Genomic DNA, 17,218 nt, shown 5'->3' with positions numbered 1-17,218 from the left:
ATGCGGCTCCAGGGAGAGGCTGACTCATGCTGGCTAGTGTGACAGTTGGAGATCACGCGCTGCTCCAGGGAGAGGCTTGCTCATGCTGGCTAGTGTGACAGTTGGAGGTCACACGCGGCTCCAGGAAGAGGCTGGCTCATGCTGGCTAGTGTGACAGTTGGAGGTCACATGCGGCTCCAGGGAGAGGCTGGCTCATGCTGGCTAGTGTGACAGTTGGAGGTCACACACGGCTCCAGGTTGAGGCTGTCTCATGCTGGGTAGTGTGACAGTTGGAGGTCACATGCGGCTCCAGGGAGAGGCTGGCTCATGCTGGCTAGTGTGACAGTTGGAGGTCACATGCGGCTCCAGGAAGAGGCTGGCTCATGCTGGCTAGTGTGACAGTTGGAGGTCACACGCGGCTCATGCTGGCTAGTGTGACAGTTGGCAGTGGTTGTAGCAGCCGTTTTTGGAACGGAGGGAGTTGAGAGAGATGTCTCACAGCTTTCCATGGTCCTGGTGAATCAGCAGCCTGGTCATCACGGCCACATCTCGTGTGTCTCCTCGGCTTCCTGTGAATGTGTGAAGGTGGTGCTAGATGGGGGCCGAGCTTAGACAGAGAGCCCTTTGCAGTGCAGCCAGACAGCTGAGCGGACCTCTATAAGACTACTGGAGATGTTGGTAGCAAATCGCCCAGCACAGCCCAATACTTACAGATGGAGCCTCACTCACCTAGCCTTCTCTGCTGCACCTAGGTGCACCAAGGCGTATTAGCATAAGCCTTTCATCTATTGTTCTCAGCAGCAATACAATAAGAGAGAACAATACAGCAGGGGATAAAGGGATAGATGAGCAGGGCTCCATCTGTATACTAATTTCCAGCCTCAGCACTTGTTAACACTTAGCGAGCAGTACAGGTAACAATTACAGAGGCAGCCCCTCCCAGACTGTCAGTGCCAGCACTAAGTAGGGGGAAGAAACAGATAGAGTATCCAGTATAACCGAGTGTGACTTCCAACCAAGAGGCAGCGACAGGAACGTACTGAGGACTGTTTATTCAGCAGCCTCCAAGAGTAATATTGAGCTCAGAGACCTTCTGGAGGAACCTAGGGAGGAAACTGTTGCTACTGAATGGAGACACAACAAAGTGTCACCTGAGATAGTATCGGGAGCTGCAGCTGATACAGTGCAGGAAAAAGAAACCGTGTCTTCAGGGCTGAAAGTATTGGATCAGATTTCAGACCTCAGTAACTAAAAGAAATCCCTGACTCAGTAACTAAGGGCCTAATTCAGACCTGATGGCAGCAGCAAATTTGTTTGCTAATGGGCAAAACCATGTGCATTGCAGGGGAGGCAGATGTAACATGTGCAGAGAGAGTTAGATTTGGGTGGGTTATATTGTTTCTGTGCAGGGTAAATACTGGATGCTTTATTTTACACTGCAATTTAGATTTCACTTTGAACACACCCCACCCAAATCTAACTCTCTCTGCACATGTCACATCTGTCCCCCCTGCAGTGCACATGGGGGGTCATTCCGAGTTGTTCACTCGTTGTTATTTTTTTCCGCTACGGAGCGATTAGTCGCAAACTGCGCATGTGCAATGTACGCAGCGCGCCTGCGCCAAGTAAATTAGCACAAAAGTTTGGTATTTTACTCACGGCCTAACAAAGTTTTTTCATCGTTCTGCTGATTGTAGTGTGATTGACAGGAAGTGGGTGTTTCTGGGCGGAAACTGTCCGTTTTCTGGGAGTGTGCGGAAAAACGCAGGCGTGTCAGGGAAAAAAACGCGGGAGTGTCTGGAGAAACGGGGGAGTGGCTGGCCGGACGCTGGGTGTGTTTGTGACGTCAAACCAGGAACGAAACTGACTGAACTGATCGCTATTTGTGGGTTGGTCTGGAGCTACTCAGAAACTGCTAAGAAATTTCTATTCGCAATTCTGCTAAACTAAGATTGACTCCCAGAGGGCGGCGGCCTAGCGTGTGCAATACTGCTAAAAGCAGCTAGCGAGCGATCAACTCGGAATCACCCCCATGGTTTTGCCCATCTGCTAACAAATTTGCTGCTGCGATCAGATCTGAATTACCCCCATAATGAGGGTGCATGCGCGGTGCGGCTCAGGCGTGTGTGCAGACGAATGAACATCGGCCATTTTGTGTGAATATCGGAATAGAGTCCAATTCACAATCAGGCCCAGTGTGTGTTTTTCCCAATGCGGATGTCTGTCCGCCGGCAGCTTTCAGGTGTCCTCCACCGCGGAATGGTCTGGATGCAATGGGCCTGGTTCCGAGCGATGATTATCAGGTGCGCACGTGTGACAGCTTGAGAGAACTCCGTACGGCGCATGCGTTACACAGAAACGTGGCGGAAAAGGGGCCGCGGTCAGACAGACGCGCTGTACCTGCCATAGCGCCGGTGGACGTTCTGATGTTGCAGTGGATGGCGGCGTATAAGAATGCACCGATCGTTATTACCGCGTGCACAGGCGCCGACGGTAGTCGACTCCTCACACATTTAGCCGCACAGACTTACACGAAGGACGGAGTTTGCAGCGCCATTTCCATAAAGCCGCAGGCCGGTGATCGCCCATAGACACAGCTGCCTTCGATTCCGCGTGTGAATGAGGCCCAATGGTCTCTGTTGCACATGTACGAGCAGCGATTCCGGCGCATATGTGAATCAGCGCGATGGTTCCTCCAGCTAACGATTTAATGCGATGGTTAGTTACTATCGTGTCACATGATTTGATTTTCGGAAGCCCGACCTCCTATCTAATGTCTGTCCCTACGCCCTGCATTCTCCCTGGGGGGCCACCCGGTGGTACTAGGGGTCTCATGTCCAGGATCCAGCATTACGAAGCTCCGCCCAGACAGGGGTGTACGACCTACGTGCTAGGACTAGTCTTCAGCGAGTAGCCAGTATAAGAGTATATGGTTATATTTACTAAAGTGCAGGGTTTTAGTTACCCATAGCAACCATATTCTAGCTATTATCTTCTGGAAGGTGCTAGATACATGATAAGTAAAATCAGATTGGTCGCCACGGGCAACGTCTCCATTTCTAAAAACACGCACTGTAGTAAATGCACCCCTAAATCTCTTCCGATTTATTGATGGGTGACATTTTGTCATCAGCCAATAAGGTAGCCCCGTCGCTGATAGAGGAATGACGTTACGCTCCGCTCTCGTCGCTCCGGCGCAGTAGTGAGTCAGAGGCGGGCGCAGCGCCAATGTTTGCGCAGATCAGCGATTATCTGCTACTGGGCATGTGCAGAAAGCCCCTACGCTGAATCAGGCCCAAACTGTCCAGGTGCACTCAGTGCACAATGATTCAGTGGAACCTCAGTTCTCAGTGGAACACTCAGACTTATAAATGACTTGTGTAACTTATAGAGGCCGCTGGACTTACTGTGTCCTTTTAGTATCTGGGTTACATGCACAGACCTGATCAAGTAACTGCACTTACAGTAGGAGGGTGCAAACATAAATCCACGTTAAGTGCATCCTCTGGATTTTAACACGGATTTACTACACTTAGGTTGGGATGTACCAACCTGCTGCCGTACACCCCGCCTCACATCGCAAGGACCCTAATCATATATGTACTAACCTATGCAATTAGTATCACACAGGACAGCTTTCCAGATAAGAGCCGTCCTAAAAAACTGGCATTACCCTGCACGGCGGAGATCTGGCGGACGGAGCGAAGTACATATGAAAATGCGGTAAAAACCCAGAAAACGGGGGGTTTATTGCAGGTTCACTTTATTACATCCCACCCTTATCCTGGAATCTGTACCTTAACCGCGGGGCTTACAGTGGGATATTGGGCTTGCTATGGAATAGAATTGAACAGCACCAGGCACTTACCTTGCAGCACTTACCTTGCAGCTGATAGAATATTCCTCATAGTATAATCCAATTACGTTTAATATTCATCTACTCACTCATTTATTTACTTTCTAAATATCTCTTATATATAGTTACACTTACAGGTTATAGAGCTCGCCTACTGATAGGACAGTCCAGCACAAGTGTCGCCATTACAGTACCTGCATGGTAATGGTATATAGAGCAATCAGTGCCTTGTATACAGCAGCTGTTATCTCCCAGACAGTGCAGGAGAGGTCAGGGCTTCCCGTATCCAGACAGTGCAGGAGAGATCAGTGCTTCCCATATCCAGACAGTACAGGAGAGGTCAGAGCTTCCCGTATCCAGACAGTACAGGAGAGGTCACAGCTTCCCGTATCCAGACAGTGCAGGAGAGGTCAGGGCTTCCCGTAATCAGACAGTGCAGGAGAGGTCAGGGCTTCCCATATCCAGACAGTACAGGAGATGTCAGAGCTTCCCGTATCCAGACAGTACAGGAGAGGTCAGGGCTTCCCGTATCCAGACAGTACAGGAGAGGTTACAGCTTCCCGTATCCAGACAGTGCAGGAGAGGTCAGGGCTTCCCGTATCCAGACAGTGCAGGAGAGGTCAGGGCTTCCCGTATCCAGACAGTGCAGGAGAGGTCAGGGCTTCCCGTATCCAGACAGTGCAGGAGAGGTCAGGGCTTCCCGTATCCAGACAGTGCAGGAGAGGTCAGGGCTTCCCGTATCCAGACAGTGCAGGAGAGGTCAGGGCTTCCTTTATCCAGACAGTGCAGGAGAGGTCAGGGCTTCCCGTATCCAGACAGTGCAGGAGAGGTCAGGGCTTCCTGCAGGAGCTTCATCTTCAGAGTACATCAGGTCATCTTTTGTTTTTGTTCTAACTCCCTAGAGTCCTCTGTGTGGTGACATTAAGCGACCTGGGATCCACCAGTCTCGTGCCATCATGAGCTCCCATTCTTCCTCTGGCCATCTCTCAGCTGCATCCACAGTGCCCAAGTGGAGGAATTCTCCTGGACCACCTGTCAGGTGCTCTCTCCTGGGGGGCAGGCCGACCAGCGGGCAGCTCCTGTGTAATCCGTGCTGATGTTCTCTAGGCCTGCTGCTTACTTTGTGTATTCGGGTGTACCCTCGCTGGTTCAGTCATTGCAGAGTGTTGTTCTAGTGTCAGCAGCACCCATGCTACCAGGGCTGACCTTATTGGGCGCTTTCAGGATTGCCCGGGCTGTGTCCTGATATTCATGTGTTTGATAAACCCCAGACTGACTTATAGTTATGTGTTCAGCAAGTCCTACACTAACGTGGCTGTGGCCTGTATATCACTGTGATCAGTAGATCCGATACTGGTGCCGTCGGTGCCTGGTGATATATTACCCTACATACAACTGTATATGTAAAGCTTGGCATACATTGACAGCACATTTACTGGAAATCTGAGAAGAAGCTATTGTCCTGTTTGCAGCCATGCCATGATTATGAGGGACTGCCCACACTGTGTTGAAATGGGATTATTGACAGGCTAGGCTATAGCTAGGATATAGCGCCCCCTGGTGCTGCAAAACCATAAGAAATAGATTTTTCTGCTGACAATTTCAATAAACATTATATATATATATATATATATATATATATATACCGTATATACTCGAGTATAAGTCGACCCGAATATAAGCCGAGGCACCTAATTTTACCACAAAAACCTGGGAAAACTTATTGACTCCAGTATAAGCCTAGGGTGGGAAATGCAGCTCTAGCCGTACACAGCCCTCATAGTGCCAGATATGCCCCCACGGTGCCAGATATGCCCTCATGCTGCCAGATATGCCCCACAGTGCCAGATATGCCCTCATGCTGCCAGATATGCCCCACATAAGGCAGCGCCCGCCCACTCAGGCTGCATAAACTGTAATCACAGGATGTGGTGCAGCATGTAGTGGGCTGTGGTGCAGTGGACTGTAGTGCAGCATGTAATGGGATGTGGTGCAGCATGTAGTGAGCTGTGGTGCAGTGGACTATGGTGCAGCATGTAGTGGGCTGTGGTGCAGTGTACTGTAGTGCAGCATGTAGTGGGATGTGGTGCAGCACGTAGTGGGCTGTGGTGCAGCATGTAGTGGGATATGGTGCAGTGGACTGTGGTGCAGCATGTAGTGGGCTGTGGTGTAGTGAACTGTAGTGCAGCATGTAGTGGGCTGTGGTGCAGTGGACTGTAGTGCAGCATGTAGTGGGCTGTGGTGCAGTGTACTGTAGTGCAGCATGTAATGGGATGTGGTGCAGCATGTAGTGAGCTGTGGTGCAGTGGACTATGGTGCAGCATGTAGTGGGCTGTGGTGCAGTGTACTGTAGTGCAGCATGTAGTGGGATGTGGTGCAGCACGTAGTGGGCTGTGGTGCAGCATGTAGTGCGATATGGTGCAGTGGACTGTGGTGCAGCATGTAGTGGGCTGTGGTGTAGTGAACTGTAGTGCAGCATGTAGTGGGCTGTGGTGCAGTGGACTGTAGTGCAGCATGTAGTGGGCTGTGGTGCAGTGGATTGTAGTGCAGCATGTAGTGGGCTGTGGTGCAGTGGACTGTAGTGCAGCATGTAATGGGATGTGGTGCAGCATGTAGTGGGCTGTGGTGTAGTGAACTGTAGTGCAGCATGTAATGGGATGTGGTGCAGCATGTAGTGGGCTGTGGTGCAGTGGACTGTAGTGCAGCATGTAGTGGGCTGTGGTGCAGTGGACTATGGTGCAGCATGTAGTGGGCTGTGGTGCAGTGGACTATGGTGCAGCATGTAGTGGGCTGTGGTGCAGTGGACTATGGTGCAGCATGTAGTGGGCTGTGGTGCAGTGTACTGTAGTGCAGCATGTAGTGGGATGTGGTGCAGCACGTAGTGGGCTGTGGTGCAGCATGTAGTGGGATATGGTGCAGTGGACTGTGGTGCAGCATGTAGTGGGCTGTGGTGTAGTGAACTGTAGTGCAGCATGTAGTGGGCTGTGGTGCAGTGGACTGTAGTGCAGCATGTAGTGGGCTGTGGTGCAGTGGACTGTAGTGCAGCATGTAGTGGGCTGTGGTGCAGTGTACTGTAGTGCAGCATGTAATGGGATGTGGTGCAGCATGTAGTGAGCTGTGGTGCAGTGGACTATGGTGCAGCATGTAGTGGGCTGTGGTGCAGTGTACTGTAGTGCAGCATGTAGTGGGATGTGGTGCAGCACGTAGTGGGCTGTGGTGCAGCATGTAGTGCGATATGGTGCAGTGGACTGTGGTGCAGCATGTAGTGGGCTGTGGTGTAGTGAACTGTAGTGCAGCATGTAGTGGGCTGTGGTGCAGTGGACTGTAGTGCAGCATGTAGTGGGCTGTGGTGCAGTGGATTGTAGTGCAGCATGTAGTGGGCTGTGGTGCAGTGGACTGTAGTGCAGCATGTAATGGGATGTGGTGCAGCATGTAGTGGGCTGTGGTGTAGTGAACTGTAGTGCAGCATGTAATGGGATATGGTGCAGCATGTAGTGGGCTGTGGTGCAGTGGACTATGGTGCAGCATGTAGTGGGCTGTGGTGCAGTGGACTGTAGTGCAGCATGTAGTGGGCTGTGGTGTAGTGAACTGTAGTGCAGCATGTAGTGGGCTGTGGTGCAGTGGACTGTAGTGCAGCATGTAGTGGGCTGTGGTGCAGTGGACTATGGTGCAGCATGTAGTGGGCTGTGGTGTAGTGAACTGTAGTGCAGCATGTAGTGGGCTGTGGTGCAGTGGACTGTAGTGCAGCATGTAGTGGGCTGTGGTGCAGTGGACTGTAGTGCAGCATGTAGTGGGCTGTGGTGTAGTGAACTGTAGTGCAGCATGTAGTGGGCTGTGGTGCAGTGGACTGTAGTGCAGCATGTAGTGGGCTGTGGTGCAGTGGACTATGGTGCAGCATGTAGTGGGCTGTGGTGCAGTGGACTATGGTGCAGCATGTAGTGGGCTGTGGTGCAGTGGACTGTAGTGCAGCATGTAATGGGATGTGGTGCAGCATGTAGTGAGCTGTGGTGCAGTGGACTATGGTGCAGCATGTAGTGGGCTGTGGTGCAGTGGACTGTAGTGCAGCATGTAGTGGGATGTGGTGCAGCACGTAGTGGGCTGTGGTGCAGCATGTAGTGGGATATGGTGCAGTGGACTGTGGTGCAGCATGTAGTGGGCTGTGGTGCAGTGGACTGTAGTGCAGCATGTAGTGGGCTGTGGTGCAGTGTACTGTAGTGCAGCATGTAATGGGATGTGGTGCAGCATGTAGTGAGCTGTGGTGCAGTGGACTATGGTGCAGCATGTAGTGGGCTGTGGTGCAGTGTACTGTAGTGCAGCATGTAGTGGGATGTGGTGCAGCACGTAGTGGGCTGTGGTGCAGCATGTAGTGCGATATGGTGCAGTGGACTGTGGTGCAGCATGTAGTGGGCTGTGGTGTAGTGAACTGTAGTGCAGCATGTAGTGGGCTGTGGTGCAGTGGACTGTAGTGCAGCATGTAGTGGGCTGTGGTGCAGTGGATTGTAGTGCAGCATGTAGTGGGCTGTGGTGCAGTGGACTGTAGTGCAGCATGTAATGGGATGTGGTGCAGCATGTAGTGGGCTGTGGTGTAGTGAACTGTAGTGCAGCATGTAATGGGATATGGTGCAGCATGTAGTGGGCTGTGGTGCAGTGGACTGTAGTGCAGCATGTAATGGGATGTGGTGCAGCATGTAGTGGGCTGTGGTGCAGTGGACTGTAGTGCAGCATGTAGTGGGCTGTGGTGTAGTGAACTGTAGTGCAGCATGTAGTGGGCTGTGGTGCAGTGGACTATGGTGCAGCATGTAGTGGGCTGTGGTGCAGTGGACTGTAGTGCAGCATGTAGTGGGCTGTGGTGCAGTGGACTATGGTGCAGCATGTAGTGGGCTGTGGTGTAGTGAACTGTAGTGCAGCATGTAGTGGGCTGTGGTGCAGTGGACTGTAGTGCAGCATGTAGTGGGCTGTGGTGCAGTGGACTGTAGTGCAGCATGTAGTGGGCTGTGGTGTAGTGAACTGTAGTGCAGCATGTAGTGGGCTGTGGTGCAGTGGACTGTAGTGCAGCATGTAGTGGGCTGTGGTGCAGTGGACTATGGTGCAGCATGTAGTGGGCTGTGGTGCAGTGGACTATGGTGCAGCATGTAGTGGGCTGTGGTGCAGTGGACTATGGTGCAGCATGTAGTGGGCTGTGGTGCAGTGGACTATGGTGCAGCATGTAGTGGGCTGTGGTGCAGTGGACTATGGTGCAGCATGTAGTGGGCTGTGGTGCAGTGGACTATGGTGCAGCATGTAGTGGGCTGTGGTGCAGTGGACTGTAGTGCAGCATGTAGTGGGCTGTGGTGCAGTGGATTGTAGTGCAGCATGTAGTGGGCTGTGGTGCAGTGGACTGTAGTGCAGCATGTAATGGGATGTGGTGCAGCATGTAGTGGGCTGTGGTGTAGTGAACTGTAGTGCAGCATGTAATGGGATATGGTGCAGCATGTAATGGGATGTGGTGCAGCATGTAGTGGGCTGTGGTGCAGTGGACTGTGGTGCAGCATGTAGTGGGCTGTGGTGTAGTGAACTGTAGTGCAGCATGTAGTGGGCTGTGGTGCAGTGGACTGTAGTGCAGCATGTAGTGGGCTGTGGTGTAGTGAACTGTAGTGCAGCATGTAGTGGGCTGTGGTGCAGTGGACTGTAGTGCAGCATGTAGTGGGCTGTGGTGCAGTGGACTATGGTGCAGCATGTAGTGGGCTGTGGTGTAGTGAACTGTAGTGCAGCATGTAGTGGGCTGTGGTGCAGTGGACTGTAGTGCAGCATGTAGTGGGCTGTGGTGCAGTGGACTGTAGTGCAGCATGTAGTGGGCTGTGGTGTAGTGAACTGTAGTGCAGCATGTAGTGGGCTGTGGTGCAGTGGACTGTAGTGCAGCATGTAGTGGGCTGTGGTGCAGTGGACTATGGTGCAGCATGTAGTGGGCTGTGGTGCAGTGGACTATGGTGCAGCATGTAGTGGGCTGTGGTGCAGTGGACTATGGTGCAGCATGTAGTGGGCTGTGGTGCAGTGGACTATGGTGCAGCATGTAGTGGGCTGTGGTGCAGTGGACTATGGTGCAGCATGTAGTGGGCTGTGGTGCAGTGGACTATGGTGCAGCATGTAGTGGGCTGTGGTGCAGTGGACTATGGTGCAGCATGTAGTGGGCTGTGGTGCAGTGGACTATGGTGCAGCATGTAGTGGGCTGTGGTGCAGTGGACTATGGTGCAGCATGTAGTGGGCTGTGGTGCAGGAGATGGTGAGATGTAGTGCAGCATGGATATGCCCATTAGAGAAAAATTTTGCTGCTTTGATCAGATCTGAATTAGGCCCAAAAAGCAGAAACTGCAAAGTCATAGTGTCCCAGTTATCTTCCATAGGTCAGGGGCGGGATCAGTGGCCATCAGCCAGTGCAGAATACAGGTTACAATGGGGCCTGCACATTAGGTACCTGGACATTCCTCACATCTGTTTGTCTGTTCTGCTGTACTGTGCTTTAGGGAACCCCCTCCACATATACAGCCAGGACAGTACAGTGGATATACAGCACATGCTTTATTAGGGTCAGAGTAACTTCATATTTCACACTTTTTACTATATGACTGGGATATACAGACAGAAAAAGAGTCTCTTTACAATGATACTGTAGGAAGATGAAAACAATGAAGTTTCCCATTACCAGAGCAATGCCTGTCACCCTTCTCATCTGTTCTGCTCCATGTTACAGTGGTACAGCTCTGTGTCACTATGTGTGTGCTGCCCCCTAGTGTCTACAGTGTATCAGCCTGGCAACAGACTGCACTTCTGCATGCATTCAACGGTGTCTGCAGTCTAGGCCAGGGCGGTTTCTTGACAATTTGTCTCACGGTGCCAACAGTAAAAAAATGGTGGTCCCCCACCCCCCACAAAGACATTCTAAAATGTGATCATTAGCGTGTGCGCCCAAGCGTGTGCATAGCCTTGCAGGAATAGACCTGCACCCCCAGACCTCGGCCGCCACAGGGAGAAACAAACATTCCAGCATATTCTGCCCCACACAATAATTCCCCGTTCATCATATTATGCCCCACACTCATGCCCTGCCACCTTAATATATCTTTCCCTCACATAATAATTAATGCCCAACTACTACCTGCTCGTTGTCAGGGGTTTCATACTACTGTTGCTACTGGTTGCCCCCCTACAATTCAGCGGTCCTTTGTTCACAGCACTCGGCCTTGCTTCTACTGAATGCCCCTCCCAAAATGGCCACCACATCCGCTAGAATCCTTCATAACTGTCTCCTATGTGGCGTCTGCAATTTTGGGAGATACATTTTCATGGAATACTGTGCAGACACTGGCTGAAGGCGTGCACTTAATTGCATGGCTCGCCCAGTCAATCAGATAAATACATATATGAGGCTCAGGCACAGTGTCAGGGAAGAGTGTGGGCTGTGTGATGTGCTGGGTATAGTGTGTATGTATGAGGCACGGTGTGGGCTGTGTGATGTGCTGAGTATAGTGTGTATGTATGAGGCACAATGAGGGCTGTGTGATGTGCTGGGTATAGTGTGTATGTATGAGGCACGGTGTGGGCTGTGTGATGTGCTGGGTATAGTGTGTATGTATGAGGCACGGTGCGGGCTGTGTGATGTGCTGGGTATAGTGTGTATGTATGAGGCACGGTGTGGGCTGTGTGATGTGCTGGGTATAGTGTGTGTGTATGAGGCACGGTGTGGGCTGTGTGATGTGCTGGGTATAGTGTGTATGTATGAGGCACGGTGTCAGGGCAGAGTGCGGGCTGTGTGATGTGCTGGTTATAGTGTGTATGTATGAGGCACGGTGCGGGCTGTGTGATGTGCTGGGTATAGTGTGTAAGTATGAGGCACAGTGTCAGGGTAGAGTGCAGGCTGTGTGATGTGCTGGGTATAGGTACTGTGTATGTATGAGGCACAGTGTCAGGGAAGAGTGCGGGCTGTGTGACGTGCTGGGTATAGGTACTGTGTATGTATGAGGCACGGTGTCAGGGCAGAGTGCGGGCTGTGTGATGTGCTGGGTATAGTGTGTATGAGGCACGGTGTCAGGGCAGAGTGCGGGCTGTGTGATGTGCTGGGTATAGTGTGTATGAGGCACGGTGTCAGGGCAGAGTGCGGGCTGTGTGATGTGCTGGGTATAGGTACTGTGTACGTATGAGGCACGGTGTCAGGGTAGAGTGCGGGCTGTGTGATGTGCTGGGCATAGGTACTGTGTACGTATGAGGCACGGTGTCAGGGCAGAGTGCGGGCTGTGTGATGTGCTGGGTATAGTGTGTATGTATGAGGCACGGTGTCAGGGCAGAGTGCGGGCTGTGTGATGTGCTGGTTATAGTGTGTATGTATGAGGCACGGTGTGGGCTGTGTGATGTGCTGGGTATAGTGTGTATGTATGAGGCACGGTGTGGGCTGTGTGATGTGCTGGGTATAGTGTGTATGTATGAGGCACGGTGTGGGCTGTGTGATGTGCTGGGTATAGTGTGTATGTATGAGGCACGGTGTGGGCTGTGTGATGTGCTGGGTATAGTGTGTATGTATGAGGCACGGTGTGGGCTGTGTGATGTGCTGGGTATAGTGTGTGTGTATGAGGCACAGTGTGGGCTGTGAGATGTGCTGGGTATAGTGTGTATGTATGAGGCACGGTGTGGGCTGTGTGATGTGCTGGGTATAGTGTGTATGTATGAGGCACGGTGTGGGCTGTGTGATATGCTGGGTATAGTGTGTATGTATGAGGCACGGTGTGGGCTGTGTGATGTGCTGGGTATAGTGTGTGTGTGTATGAGGCACGGTGTGGGCTGTGTGATGTGCTGAGTATAGTGTGTATGTATGAGGCACGGTGTGGGCTGTGTGATGTGCTGGGTATAGTGTGTATGTATGAGGTACGGTGTGGGCTGTGTGATGTACTGGGTATAGTGTGTATGTATGAGGCACGGTGTGGGCTGTGTGATGTGCTGGGTATAGTGTGTATGTATGAGGCACGATGTGGGCTGTGTGATGTGCTGGGTATAGTGTGTATGTATGAGGCACGGTGTGGGCTGTGTGATGTGCTGGGTGTAGTGTGTATGTATGAGGCACGGTGTGGGCTGTGTGATGTGCTGGGTGTAGTGTGTATGTATGAGGCACGGTGTGGGCTGTGTGATGTGCTGGGTATAGTGTGTATGTATGAGGCACGGTGTGGGCTGTGTGATGTGCTTGGTATAGTGTGTATGTATGAGACACGGTGTGGGCTGTGTGATGTGCTGGGTATAGTGTGTATGTATGAGGCACGGTGTGGGCTGTGTGATGTGCTGGGTATAGTGTGTGTGTATGAGGCACGGTGTGGGCTGTGTGATGTGCTGGGTATAGTGTGTGTGTATGAGGCACGGTGTGGGCTGTGTGATGTGCTGGGTATAGTGTGTATGTATGAGGCACGGTGTGGGCTGTGTGATGTGCTGGGTATAGTGTGTGTGTATGAGGCACGGTGTGGGCTGTGTGATGTGCTGGGTATAGTGTGTATGTATGAGGCACGGTGTGGGCTGTGTGATGTGCTGGGTGTAGTGTGTATGTATGAGGCACGGTGTGGGCTGTGTTGGGTATAGTGTGTATGTATGAGGCACGGTGTGGGCTGTGTGATGTGCTGGGTATAGTGTGTGTGTATGAGGCACGGTGTGGGCTGTGTGATGTGCTGGGTATAGTGTGTGTGTATGAGGCACGGTGTGGGCTGTGTGATGTGCTGGGTATAGTGTGTATGTATGAGGCACGGTGTGGGCTGTGTGATGTGCTGGGTATAGTGTGTGTGTATGAGGCACGGTGTGGGCTGTGTGATGTGCTGGGTATAGTGTGTATGTATGAGGCACGGTGTGGGCTGTGTGATGTGCTGGGTGTAGTGTGTATGTATGAGGCACGGTGTGGGCTGTGTTGGGTATAGTGTGTATGTATGAGGCACGGTGTGGGCTGTGTGATGTGCTGGGTATAGTGTGTATGTATGAGACACGGTGTGGGCTGTGTGATGTGCTGGGTATAGTGTGTATGTATGAGGCACGGTGTGGGCTGTGTGATGTGCTGGGTATAGTGTGTATGTATGAGGCACGGTGTGGGCTGTGTGATGTGCTGGGTATAGTGTGTATGTATGAGGCACGGTGTGGGCTGTGTGATGTGCTGGGTATAGTGTGTATGTATGAGGCACGGTGTGGGCTGTGTGATGTGCTTGGTATAGTGTGTATGTATGAGGCACGGTGTGGGCTGTGTGATGTGCTGGGTATAGTGTGTATGTATGAGGCACGGTGTGGGCTGTGTGATGTGCTGGGTATAGTGTGTGTGTATGAGGCACGGTGTGGGCTGTGTGATGTGCTGGGTATAGTGTGTATGTATGAGGCACGGTGTGGGCTGTGTGATGTGCTGGGTATAGTGTGTATGTATGAGGCACGGTGTGGGCTGTGTGATGTGCTGGGTATAGTGTGTGTGTGTGAGGCACATTGTGGGCTGTGTGATGTGCTGGGTATAGTGTGTATGTATGAGGCACGGTGTGGGCTGTGTGATGTGCTGGGTATAGTGTGTATGTATGAGGCACGGTGTGGGCTGTGTGATGTGCTGGGTATAGTGTGTGTGTGTGAGGCACATTGTGGGCTGTGTGATGTGCTGGGTATAGTGTGTATGTATGAGGCACGGTGTGGGCTGTGTGATGTGCTGGGTAGTGTATGTATGAGGCACGGTGTGGGCTGTGTGATGTGCTGGGTATAGTGTGTATGTATGAGGCACGGTGTGGGCTGTGTGATGTGCTGGGTATAGTGTGTATGTATGAGGCACGGATCCTCCCATCATTAATCCCCTGCTGCCGTGCTCTGGGCTCTTCTGTCAGACGTCTTTGCACTGAGTCAGCTACTCCTCTGCATCTCAGGCACTTCCACACCTCATGCCCTCCCAGCTCCGGTCCTCCCGCGGCCGCTGCAGCCCTGAGACAGATCCTATCATCCCCTTCAGGAAGTACGTGGTCAGGGAGGAGCGATGGCACAGGTAGGATGTCAGGGTGCGGGCAGGGGTGCTGTCTCTGTGCCCGTCCTCCTGGCAGCACTCTGCAGGTGACTGATACACAGCGCTGGTGCAGGGCAGCTGGGGCTCCACGTATTGTGCACAGGGTGGACTTGTTGTGTCTGTCACTGTATATTCCTATACCTCCTACTATTACAGAGGAGTAATACACAGCTGCTGATGTTCCCGTGATTCAGCTTTCTCATCCCGTCCTTATATCCTATCTCTTCTCCATCACACATCTGTAATCTCTGTACTGCGGCCCGGTGATCAGTATACACCCCCTAACGCTGCCCCTGTAATCTCTGTACTGCGGCCCGGTGATCAGTATACACCCCCTAACACTACCCCTGTAATCTCTGTACTGCGGCCCGGTGATCAGTATACACCCCCTAATGCTGCCCCTGTAATCTCTGTACTGCGGCCTGATGATATACACCCCCTAACACTGCCCCTGTAATCTCTGTACTGCGGCCTGATGATATACACCCCCTAACACTGCCCCTGTAATCTCTGTACTGCGGCCTGATGATCAGTATACACCCCCTAACGCTGCCCCTGTAATCTCTGTACTGCGGCCTGATGATCAGTATACACCCCCTAACGCTGCCCCTGTAATCTCTGTACTGCGGCCTGATGATATACACCCCCTAACACTGCCCCTGTAATCTCTGTACTGCGGCCTGATGATCAGTATACACCCCCTAACACTGCCCCTGTAATCTCTGTACTGCGGCCTGATGATCAGTATACACCCTCTAACGCTGCCCCTGTAATCTCTGTACTGCGGCCTGATGATCAGTATACACCATCTAACGCTGCCCCTGTAATCTCTGTACTGCGGCCTGATGATCAGTATACACCCTCTAACGCTGCCCCTGTAATCTCTGTACTGCGGCCTGATGATATACACCCCCTAACACTACCCCTGTAATCTCTGTACTGCGGCCTGATGATCAGTATACACCCCCCAACACTGCCCCTGTAATCTCTGTACTGCGTCCTGATGATCAGTATACACCCCCTAACGCTGCCCCTGTAATCTCTGTACTGCGGCCTGATGATCAGTATACACCCCCTAACACTACCCCTGTAATCTCTGTACTGCGTCCTGATGATCAGTATACACCCCCTAACGCTGCCCCTGTAATCTCTGTACTGCGTCCTGATGATCAGTATACACCCCCTAACGCTGCCCCTGTAATCTCTGTACTGCGTCCTGATGATCAGTATACACACTCTAACGCTGCCCCTGTAATCTCTGTACTGCGGCCTGATGATCAGTATACACCCTCTAACGCTGCCCCTGTAATCTCTGTACTGCGGCCTGATGATATACACCCCCCAACACTGCCCCTGTAATCTCTGTACTGCGTCCTGATGATCAGTATACACCCCCTAACGCTGCCCCTGTAATCTCTGTACTGCGGCCTGATGATCAGTATACACCCCCTAACGCTGCCCCTGTAATCTCTGTACTGCGGCCTGATGATCAGTATACACCCTCTAACGCTGCCCCTGTAATCTCTGTACGGCGGCCTGATTATCAGTATACACCCTCTAACGCTGCCCCTGTAATCTCTGTACTGCGGCCTGATGATATACACCCTCTAACGCTGCCCCTGTAATCTCTGTACTGCGGCCTGATGATCAGTATACACCCCCTAACAATGCCCCTGTAATCTCTGTACTGCGGCCTGATGATCAGTATACACCCCCTAACACTACCCCTGTAATCTCTGTACTGCGGCCTGATGATCAGTATACACCCCCTAACAATGCCCCTGTAATCTCTGTACTGCGGCCTGATGATCAGTATACACCCCCTAACACTACCCCTGTAATCTCTGTACTGCGGCCTGATGATCAGTATACACCCTCTAACGCTGCCCCTGTAATCTCTGTACTGCGGCCTGATGATCAGTATACACCCCCTAACGCTGCCCCTGTAATCTCTGTACTGCGGCCTGATGATCAGTATACACCCCTTAACAATGCCCCTGTAATCTCTGTACTGCGGCCTGATGATCAGTATACACCCCCTAACACTGCCCCTGTAATCTCTGTACTGCGTCCTGATGATCAGTATACACCCCCTAACGCTGCCCCTGTAATCTCTGTACTGCGTCCTGATGATCAGTATACACCCCCCTAACACTGCCCCTGTAATCTCTGTACTGCGGCCTGATGATATACACCCCCTAACACTACCCCTGTAATCTCTGTACTGCGGCCTGATGATATACACCCTCTAACGCTGCCCCTGTAATCTCTGTACTGCGGCCCGGTGATCAGTATACACCCCCTAACACTGCCCCTGTAATCTCTGTACTGCGGCCTGATGATCAGTATACACCCCCTAA

The 17,218-nt window shown here is 52.0% G+C and overlaps 1 protein-coding gene across 7 annotated transcripts in view; it reads left to right on the top strand.

The window, feature by feature from the left end:
• The window catches only part of MAPRE3 (microtubule associated protein RP/EB family member 3), a 173,742-nt gene that overhangs the window by 88,437 nt on the left and 68,087 nt on the right, over positions 1 to 17,218 (top strand). For 3 of the 7 annotated variants that reach the window (XM_063914950.1, XM_063914948.1, XM_063914949.1), the window contains one exon: positions 4,738 to 4,874. The exons of the other annotated variants lie outside the window; for them this stretch is intronic. In XM_063914950.1, the coding sequence (XP_063771020.1) occupies positions 4,792 to 4,874 (83 nt within the window). In that variant the 5' untranslated portion in view covers positions 4,738 to 4,791. The remainder of the gene's footprint in view (positions 1 to 4,737; positions 4,875 to 17,218) is intronic. 7 annotated transcript variants of the gene reach the window in all.

Source organism: Pseudophryne corroboree, chromosome 4 (assembly GCF_028390025.1).
Source record: "Pseudophryne corroboree isolate aPseCor3 chromosome 4, aPseCor3.hap2, whole genome shotgun sequence".
Taxonomy (NCBI): Eukaryota; Metazoa; Chordata; class Amphibia; order Anura; family Myobatrachidae; genus Pseudophryne; species Pseudophryne corroboree.
This window is presented reverse-complemented; position numbering and strand designations above follow the sequence as displayed.